The sequence below is a fragment of the Vidua macroura genome, chromosome 3, assembly GCF_024509145.1.
Source record: "Vidua macroura isolate BioBank_ID:100142 chromosome 3, ASM2450914v1, whole genome shotgun sequence".
Taxonomy (NCBI): Eukaryota; Metazoa; Chordata; class Aves; order Passeriformes; family Viduidae; genus Vidua; species Vidua macroura.
In genome coordinates, this window is record NC_071573.1 from 100,801,222 (window position 1) to 100,812,250 (window position 11,029).

Consider the following 11,029-nt stretch of genomic DNA (forward strand, 5'->3'; position numbering starts at 1 on the left):
ACAATCCACAATGCAGTAAGTGGAGCTGACTGGGAGATGTGTTTGAGTGGATGTCAGGATGTGAAGTACTGACACACTCATGGTCATCCAGTGAAACATGACAGCCAGATGTTGCCTGTCCCTCCTGCTTTTGTAGAAAGATGCAGGTCTCTTGCAGCTTAGCTACGGATCTGGTGGCCCATCATGGACTTCTCAGCTATCCTAGGGCTTTCTAAATGGCAGTAGATGCTTCTATGTGTGATTATCTCACTGACCCAACTAATTTTGCATGGGTTAGTCAGCCTTAAACAATTTGGAATACATTTAAAGGATTTTTAGCATGGTCAGCAGACAAGAACAAGATTTACAAAACGTTTTTGTCATGGTTTAATCTACCAAGGACTTGGAATGCTGAAGTAGACAAAGAATTAAAAAGCCCATCTGAATATCCCTATTTTGGTTGCTATTTTTTCCATTCTTTTAAAAATATATGGAAGCCTTGAGTAGTCTGCCCAGAAACCAAGGTCCCAGGTATCCCAGTATCTCAGAACTTTGAGATGCCTGCTATTAAGTGCCAGGAATGCTGGAAGCTGTACGAGACCTCAACTGACATGGGGCTCTTCATGCTGTCAGGCATTGCCGTGTTTTCTGTCCTGGGCCTCCAGAACGTGGAAGCATTTCAGAAAACCTATTTCTCATTAAAGATTCACTGATCTCACTATATTTCAAGATTAAATGCTTAATGTGAAACAGGGCAACAGTTTTCCATAATCTCAGTTTGGCCGAAGTTTTTCATGATGCCTACACGGAAAATGCTGCTAGGTGCACTTCTAACAGCACTGTGATCAGAGCTGGATTTTAAAAGAGAGATATATGATACTCATACTGTACATGTGTAGATTATGCAGGGAGTTCACACAAAAAATAGGATAAGATATTGCCCTTTTTCTCATAAAGTGACCAAATGCAAGAAGACAGGATTTAATCCTAATTCTACAACTGCACTCTTAGTTGTATTTTTGTATACTGTTTTGAGAGGATTCTAAATTTAAGTAGTGACCTAAGCAAAAGGTTTCCTAGAAACTGGGACCTGTCCTGAAAACTAGAATACAGCCCACTCTAAGAGGCAGACTCCCATTCTCTTTATCACACCATAACAAGATTATTATTGAAGCACCTGGTGCAGTGAAAATCCAGTCTGAAATTTTTTCCCAGTCTGTTTGGCTACTCTGGCCTAAAGGTCTGGGAATGCAGCTGTTTTCCTGTCAGTTTTGCCTGTTTGAGTATTCACATGTGAATGGTTGCACAACTGAGCTAAAGAGAAAAAGCTCCAAACACATCCAGGAATATTTCACATTTTTCTGGATGGCCATTTCTTCACTGAGCAAAATTCTCCAACTCTACAGCAACACAGTCAAGCTCTGTACAACCATAGCAGGAATAAGGCTGAACTGGGCTACAGAACAGTGCAGGTGATCTAAGAAAAGAATGCCAAAATGGATTGTGCACTCCAAGTACACTCTGATATTTTCCTTTCTAGATCTCATGGAGCATCTGCCCTGCTGGGCATGAGCAGTGTAAATGGTCAAATCAGGCAGGGACAGAGAACAGAGTGGGTCAGGTAAAGGTCTGACACATCAGTGTAACACAGACAATGCAACTGGCGATCCAACTCTGCCCAGCCTGGAGCAGAGAAGGCTGTGGGGAGACCAAAGAGCAGAGTCCCAGTAACTGCAATCAGATTATTGGAAAGACACAGTCAGGCTGCTTAGAGCATGGCTCAGTGGAGGAATGAAATAAAATGGGCACAAGTTGAAACAGGAGAGGTTCTGACTGTATATAAGCCACATCATCACAGTGGCAACCCTGAGGTGAGATGCATTATCCAAAATGGTTCTGCAGTCTCTGTCCTTGGAGGCTTTCAAGATCAACAGCATAAAGCCCTGACCAGCTGGTCTGACTTCATAGCTCATGCTCTGAGGAGAAGGTTGGGCTAGAGACCTCCTGAGGTCCCTTCAGACCTGAATTCTCATCATCTCTGGAAATCTGCCACCAGATTTTAGTGTATCAAAGGAAAGGTTATACACAGCCCTCATTATGGGAACATCCTGCCTTTAGGGAGAACTTCTTTCCAATCCCCAGCAGTCAGAGAAAGACAAACATCAGCCTGAAGTGTGATTTGACACTAGCTTCTACAGTTAAAAAGGAAACTGACACTAACAGCTGCAATGAAGACACTAAAAGCTTTGCTGAAAAATAGACAAAGCTTGTGATTGACATGTTCAGAGAAGATTCTGACAGTTACCTTGAAAAAAAATTAACAGAAAGTAGCTCAATTCTCAGCCAACAAAACTAACAAGGGTGAAGAACATTTTGAAAGCCAGGTGCCACCTTTCATTTAATAGTGAGACACAATTTAAAATAAATTTTAGGTATTGTGCTTTGAAAACTTTGCATAACTTGCAGCAGAGAATTTTTGGTTTCTCACATAAAAACAGAAAGTTAATGTCTTTTATGAATATGGTGAGCAGATGGCAAATGAAACATTCAGTGTACCAAAATGTAGATCAACAAATTATACCCTTAGCTGCCAGAGGAGACAGGTAAAAACCAGAGAATAATGCAAAAAAAACCCAAAACTGGAAAAGCATCTTGAGCATTGAAATATGTAATAATACACAGCTGGAATGTTGTAATTCACAGGACAACAGGTAGGTAATCCATAGTGCTACAGGTAGCAGAGGGGGGAAACCGAGCCTCTGTAGTATTTTTGAGGCAGCTTCCCTGCCCTGTAAGCTGATTCTGTGAGCAGCTGCAGACCCCAGGAGTGCAGGAATCAGAGCCACGTCAGACTCAGAGGCCAATCCACTGCCACAGGTGCTTAGGCAGCACAAAGCATGGCCTCTGAAGAGAACTCAGCCAGTTTATACCCTGCAATTCTCCTAGACCTGCTATCAAATTGTGTGAGCCAACAGTGAGGATCAATAAAGCCAAGCTTCACTGTGCAGTTACCAGAGCTCCCTGCTGTGGTGAGGATGTGACTTTAACTCAACTCTGACTAACAAAGATAACTTTGGTTGTGCCTACAATATTGCACTTCTTTACAGGATCTGGCCTCTGAGACTTAAATTATGTGTAATAGCATATATGTAAATTATGTGTAATATAACTGAAAAGATTCTTCAGCCTGTGAGGAACACTACATATATTTAAAGTTCTTTCTCCTAAAACCAGATACCATCAAATCCCTACTCACACACCAGCCCAAATAAATAATTTTTGCTTCAAATAGGGAAAACTGCACATCAGTAGTTAACATATTTTACAACCATTATAAGGGGATAAAAAAAAATCACAACAGATTTCTTGCAGTCTGTACTACAGCTTTGGTTGTATTTTGAAGTGTCAGACTCTGTCACTGGCAGCAGACATTCCTCCCATGGTATTTGTACACTGCTGATGCAACAGACACTCCACTTGCCACAGTCTATCAGCAGAACTCCATAAAAACATGAAAGAAGTAGATTTTTTAAGAAACCCACAGCAAAATTTAATGCATGATGCCTTTAATCAGTCAGGTACATAAATTGCTTAAACGGAGTTTGACTCCAAAGTGGTAGCTGGCTGAATTTGTTTTCATTTTGCCTGCATACAGAGACCCAGGCATTCTGCTCCTGCCAGACCAAGATATGGCTCACCAGCAGGACCTGCCATCTCCAAGCTTTCCAGAGCCCTCGGTGCTTAACACCCAGGGCTGATGAAAAAGCAGTGTGTTAATGCCCTGCCAAATGTCACTTCTCTGCTGGTTGCTCAGTGTCCTCTGACCGACCGACCACCTCACAGCCTGCTCTGCCAGCCATAGCCACGGCCCACCTTCCAGCCTGCAACCCTGACTGATTGACTGATCTTCATTCATTCGAGGAAGATGATGATGACAAGTCAAATGCCACTATTTGAGGCAGGAAGGAAATACTGCCTGTGCTGAAAGATTTCCATGGGGATGTCTTCACTTGTCATGAAGTGACAGAGATCTTCCAAATTGTGATCTGCTCCGAGAAGCTGGTCTCCAGAGGGCTGCCCTCTCCTCCAGCTTTTGCTCCCGCCTCTTATTTGAATATGCACTCCACCAGGGCTTTTAAATGTGTGTGCTACTTAAATCTCTGCAGTAGCTCACAAACTTTCTTGCATGAAAATTCCTTTGTTGTCCATCAGTCACTATCAGAACCCTTGGAAACTTGATCCTCACAGAGATATGATATGGCTGCTCTTCTTTTACAAGGTGAGCTTGTTGAGAGACATGCAGGCACCCCATGCACCTTCTCCTAAATTCAGCAGTAGATCTAGGAGTGGCTGAATCCAAAAATCCTTCTAGGTCCCTCTCCCATGGCACAAACATTTGGCAACACAGCCCTTGAAGTTCAGAATACACAACTTTTGTAGGGAACTATTGCAACAGAGTATTGAGTTATTAAAAAGTGCAAATCAACATTGGATGTATACTGTAGAAGAACTGGGTGTAAATGAGAAAATTGGGAAACACAAATGAGCTAAAAAAGATTTCAGAACTTATTCCTTCAAGCAAAACCACATGGAAAAATCAGATCAGGGTCTCAGTGACTGTGCCAGCTCCCATCCTAGACCAATGGGCACTTCCAGACAAAGCAGCAACACATTCATCTCCTGTTACTATTTCTCTAATGTGACTGATGTATCCTTGCAAGCCATTTCTATGAAGTTTTTCATTGTTTCAGAGTAACTGTCTAAGTCTCTGTTGTCCAGTGAAGGGAACCTCTAAGGCATTAAGAAACATTTACTATAAATTTTAGGAAAAAACAACTCAGAAATTGCCCTTGGACAAGGACATAAAATACCGGCATACAAAACCTGATTTTCTTAACTACTGCCTAATTAAAATGATCAGTTTTGAGTTTTGAGAAATATATATTTTAAAAATAAGTCAGAGCACATAAAGGCAAACATTAGTTGAAGTCTTGCATAACTGATACTGCAATACCCTCTTGTGGTCAAATAAAAAGGTTTTGCCTGAAATTTTTCCTCTATAAAAAGCCTCTCTAGGCATCTTTTCCTTTGACTCAAAGAAATAATTGCTATATTTCTGCCAGATTAATTTGTAGTGCATATTATCACTTGTCTTGTAAAACCAAAAGACTAACCTCAGTCAAGTTCTCCTTCAAAATGACAGGCCCTGGCATTTGCTTGTCAAATTAATTAATCACAAAACAAACTTCTAAGCAAAGGCCATCTTTGACAGTGACACTCATTTTTCAAGTTTCATGTCCCCAACCAGAAAAAATCAAGATGTTCTAATCAGTTTACATCGATGCATGTGGCATGAAGCCACAATAAACATCAACCTACAGGATGAAAATATGTACACAGTAAATCAGCTGTACCAATTCAAATGAGCCAATAAAATGCTAAATTGGCAAATGGGAAAAATGAGGGGAAACAGTTCAGTATCTGCGCCAGGTCTGCTGAGATCACACAATGGCATAGACTTAAAACATAGGCTTGTAATCTTTCTGTCGAATTTATTTGGTAGCTGCAAGTAGTCATTTGGAGGCTGTCCTCAGTACAAAGAGTTTTAGCTTATTACTGTTTAATTTGCCGAAAGTGACTTGAAAGAATAATCAGAATTAAAATTCTGATCTGATACAGGAATTTTGTACACAAGAATTAAGAGGAACAGTCTTTCCATCAGCATCCTTTTCTGAACAGATCAGGAGCTAAAATCCCATGCACTCTGATTAATGCATTGGTTTTTCCAAATGTGCCTCAGATTCCTTTTAAAGCAATCAGATGCTGCCAAAACACTGTTCTCCAACCAGCTGTACACACTCCCACTTGGAGAGGACCCTGGACCAAATGCAACAGGATAAGCACATTCCACAAGAGGAACAGGGACAACTATTAGTACACGCTGAAAAACACTAAATTTCTTCACTTTATGATAATGCTATGTGGCTAAATTACTTCTTTTTCCTTTTGGCTGAAAGAGATGAAAAACACTATTCATGTTTCAATTATCTCAGAAAAAATAGCAAATAAACAAAAAGCCTATTAAAATTTAATTCAAAACCAAAGCAAACATAGGGGCTTGAGGTGGAATTTACCTTAAGTTATCACAATCTTCAAATTCAGAATAACTTTTCCAAAATTATTGTAGAATTGTAGAAATATTTCTTGCTCAACTTGTCTACATGAAGTGTTTGGATTGTTGTATAGTTACAACTATTGTTAAAGAAATTATCTGCCAAATTCAGTATGTGTTTCCCAATACTGCAAGCAAATAAGTTTGCCAAAATCCCCCTGAAGTAGATTCAAAGTTCATTAGCATTTACCAGAAAGATGAAACAAGAGGATATAATTCATCTGGAACAAATCCACACTACTCAAAAACAAGTCAGTCAAGAATTTCAGAGGAAATTTATACTTTAAATATTCTGTTTTCCTGCAAGAACACGAATACTTGAGGAAGTGAGTTCATCCCACAGAAGCCCAACAGGCTGACTGCAAAGACAAACACTGACATTTTGGACACTGTTTTGAAAATTCTCACTTTTTATACTAATGATCATTTAAAGTTACATAAAAACTTCTCACAGTTGCTTAATACCTTCTGCAGAACTCTCCAAGTGCTTAGAAAACTTTTTAAAATTTGAAAATAAGAAGCTTTCAGAACAGATTCCTTGAAACACTTAATTTTAACCAAACATCTCTGCCCCAAACAGAGTTCAAGGCCCCAGCAGCTGTCACACTGGGTTTCTGCTCCTCCTCTGGTATATATTCACAAGTCAAACATTTCCAATAGAGACAGTAAACACACAGAGAAACCAGCAGCTTTCACGAGCTTTTGCTTCTGCTACATAACCACAACAAAAGTCCTCCTGACTACTCAGCAGCAATCTCCACAGCACCCTTTGCTATTAAACCAGACTTTATTGTTCTGAGGATTTTGAATAGAGGCTGCTGTCACTGTCAGCTTGCAGCTGCAGTCACTGTAATCACCTTGTAAGCTAAGAGTTTGCTGGTTACATCTGGAGATCCCACTGCTTCCAATTACGGTCACTTCTTATGAAATTGCTGTTACCATGAAAACCCCAACAGCACTCAAGCAATGATGCAACAGAAAGCAGTAGGAAAGGGGCATTAAATAAGAGGGAAATAAACCAGCGCTGAGCACTGCCTGTCAGTGCTGCTGTATATGTTCTTTTCTGAAAGCACTCCAAAGCAACAGCTGAAAAAAAAAATGTTAGGAGAAAAGAAACTTCAAAAGTGCAACAAGAATAGGTTTCACTTTCTGAGAAGTCACAATATAGCTAAAAAGGCTGGGTATATGGTGAGTCTCAAAATGGACAAGCTGAAAAGGGGTTCTGGAATCAGGAGAAATACCTTGGTTAAGCAAACAGGAACCATGCCTCTGGGGCAACCAGCCCCAGCTCCTTCTGTGTCCTGGCAGCACCCAGCTGAGCAGAACTGGCAACCACTGCACAAATGGCTACTTGGGCATGAGCAGACAAACAGGCAGACCAGATCCAATAGGATAAGATCTGGAGAGTCTGTGGAGGCTGGACAGAGAGGAAGAAGAATCTGGTAAGTCACTTGTTCCAGTTCATGCCTCTGGCTTGTCTTGACAATGGTCCTGATAGTCCCTGACAGCATTAGGGCTTGATCCAAAGCCAACACTATCAAACAAAATTTGCTGCTGCAGGGACTTTGGATCAGATCCTAATACCTTCCTTTCTAGGGTTACACTACCTCTGCTCTCCTTCACTGGACAAAATCTGTCCTAATATCTCCCAGCATGCTGGGCTGAAGCTGAAAATCGATGCAAAGAACTGCATGTTAAGTATCTTTTAGCTTTTAGAGATTTCCACAATGAAGACATAAAAGTTCCAAGCTTTATAATTTATTGCAGACACAGTGATATTATCACCTCTTCTCATACTCTTGGAAATGACTGAAATGGAAGCTGAACAGAGTGTTCTGCCAAAATACAATTTTGTATTCCCAGTCTGTAAATCTACTGAACTTGCCCCACTGCTATGGTATTTCAGCAGACTGCTGCACACGTACAACTTTAGCTTTGGCTGTGCACGCACCAGTGACCCAAAGGAACCTGAAAATAAGATCCTGTCTCTGCCACATATCCTGAGAAAGTGTTTATACTTCAGTATTCATCATCAGTATGTCTATTAGAAGAATATTCTTGGTAAAATTAGTCAGCTCCATTTCCAGCTGCACACTGCCCAAGCTAAAGGAAAGGGAAGAAAAAGAATATCACTCCGAATTTTCTAAAATGGGAAATAAAACCATCTGAAACCTTCACCCCCTTCAGCCTTCCAGAGGATTTACAGATCCCAGCCCTGATTTCCCCAGCCCTGATTCCCCTAGAGATGTGTCTGCAGTCTTGCCTGGCTCTGTTGGCTTGAGGGACAGGCTGATGCCAGGACTCTGATGCATGCAAAGCCAGGGCAATGTTACTCTCTCCCAGTTGTGCTGGGACACTCAGACTCTTGCTCAACAGGCTCAGCCTGTTCCATACTCATTCCCTAGCTAAGGCAGAAGGAAGGATTGTGTGCCTGTCCCTGGGGTTGACAGTCATGAATATTGGTGCAAACTCACTTTCATGTGTAATGTAACACATCATACAGTTGATGCATGTTCTGTTTTCCAGTTTTAGCTATGAAGACAGAAACTCTTGCAAAAGGGTAGGACAGGCTTGTGAAGAAAAAGATGCCTAAAGATGGATTCATCAAACTATATACCCTACAGCTTGCAGGGGACTGTCCTTCACTTCCACATTCCTGTCCCAAAAACAATAATGGAGAAAGGCTGGTATGCATTAAATGGTCTGACTTGAAGTAGGTGTAGGGCAATGCCTGAGACCATATTTCTCACTAATTAGCACCATCCAGTATCACCCAAACCTCATAACGCTCAAATAATGGCTGCATATCAAGATAAAAAATTCTAGGACCCCAGTGCTGTGCTGGTATACCAAGACATATAGTGATAAACACAACAGTCCTAAATTCAATTTTATTTGCACCTGGGGAATATCTGCACTGGACAGGGGAGTGCAGCACAGAAATCTATTTATCCTAGCTCCACATGGTACATGGCTGTGCTGTACAGTCGAGCTCAGCTCAGAAGGATGTACAGCTTCAGCACTAGTTCAATGAGCTTAGATGCAGCACAGGCAAGCAGCTCAGAGTCAACCCAGGTGTCCCTTGAGCCCTGCTACAGATACAGCTGTACAGAACTGTTTCCTCTCTTGACTCACACCCCTCTTACAATAGTGGGTGAACTGATGTTTTCTCCATTTCAGGTCGAGAAAAGCAAAGGTCAGAAAATCAAAGGACTTGCCCTGCAGTCCCACACCAGGTATAGAACAGAGCTGAAGTGCAAAATTCAGGTCTTCTGACTCCACGTGCTCCTAGCACAGCTGCCTATCTGCACAGAATACTCCCATGGATATTTGCCTGCAGCAATATGGCTCTGGGAACTCCTACCAGGGACTTCTGCCAGCAAAGTATTGGTCATTTCAAAAATAAGATGCTGTGTCTTACTCAAAGCATTGGACAAATGTTTTCTAGAGCAACTCAGGACATGAGTAATTTATTTGCATTTGCAGAAGGCATTGTGGGACATGGTATTCTCACCTTCCCTTAGCAAAAACAACACCCACTCCTCATATAATGTGGGAATAAAGAAAACCCTGGGCTCCATCACCAAAAAGACTGGTTTTAGTACAAGGAATCTGCAGGTATAAGATCTGGGCTGTACATGTCAAACTGAGCAGTTGAACAGGCATTCAATTATAATCAACATTAACCAATTTATTTAAAGACAAAAAATTTGACACTGTATTTTTTACTTCTATTCCAAGCTACCAGAACTGGAGGTTCCTAAAGGACCATGAACAAATGTTGAGTTTTGAACAGACATTTAAATGTACCCATGCTCTTTTTAGTTTTCATCAATTTGAGCTAGGCTAATATTTCAAATTGAAGCATACCTAGGCATTATTGGCAAATTCTTTACTACTATAATCTTTAGGAAAAATAAAAAGAGCTGAAATGTTTTTCTCTGCTACCTATGTGTGTTCAATCTATTTTAATGTTAACAACTTGGCAAAAAGACAGGTGCTGGAAGAATCAGCTTCCTAGGAGCAAATTTGTAAGATAATCATCTTGCTGAAACCCAAGCCACTTACTAAAAATAAAAGAAAAAACTTCCCACATCACAACCATTCTAGAGCAGGGTAACTTCCATCCCAGATAACATTTTATGCAACACATTTCAAAATTATTCATTTCCCTCTGTTATCCTATCATAAGACAGCAAAGAAAAAAAATCAATTGTTTTGCTTTATTTCTACAACACTTTCATGTACATTCAGTATGATATATATTTCAGTACATTTAAATTCTAATTTTGAAAGCAGAAGGGCTGATATTATAAGTGCTGATATTACAAATAATTTCAGTAAGTTGTACTTTTGTAAGAAGCAATTCTTTCAGTTTTGAAAACTTATTATTGGTCTTTGTTTTATCCAGGGTAAGAGAGAGGAGCAGAAGCCACTGCCAAGTGCCAAGCTATATGTCTGTCTTCTCAAGCAAAGTTCCCAACTCAACCAACTAAACTACTGCAGCCAAATGAATACTGAGCTTGGCAGGGCTCTGGTAAATATGAATTCTTCAGCAGTGCTGCACGAAACAGGAAACTTGAGAGTGAGCTCCAGCTTTCTTAGTGCTTCAGTAACAATATAACAACAACAAAGCAAGTTGTTTCAAGGGTGAAAACAGATCTGGTCCAACAATGTCATAATAGATGATTCTCTTCAAATTTTGAGTGACTGTGCCATATACAGACAGCACTACAGATCTCATCCATCTTTCCATGCAAATCTACAGTAAGGATGCCACTAACATCTGAAAGAACAAGATTAGAGACAAAAGACCATTTCTTCCTGAATTTTATCTCCTGAAAGCAAACAATTAATAGAGATCTGCTCAGATGAGTC

General features: G+C 40.5%; 1 protein-coding gene across 1 annotated transcript; it reads left to right on the forward strand.

The window, feature by feature from the left end:
- The first annotated feature begins 7,414 nt into the window (after nt 1–7,414).
- LOC128804965 (uncharacterized protein C2orf50 homolog) lies at nt 7,415–10,756 on the forward strand. Its single transcript, XM_053973312.1, is given in 5 exon segments — nt 7,415–7,593; nt 9,893–9,991; nt 10,563–10,642; nt 10,645–10,698; nt 10,701–10,756. Coding segments are annotated over 5 exon segments (468 nt in total).
- The last annotated feature ends 273 nt before the right edge of the window (nt 10,757–11,029 follow it).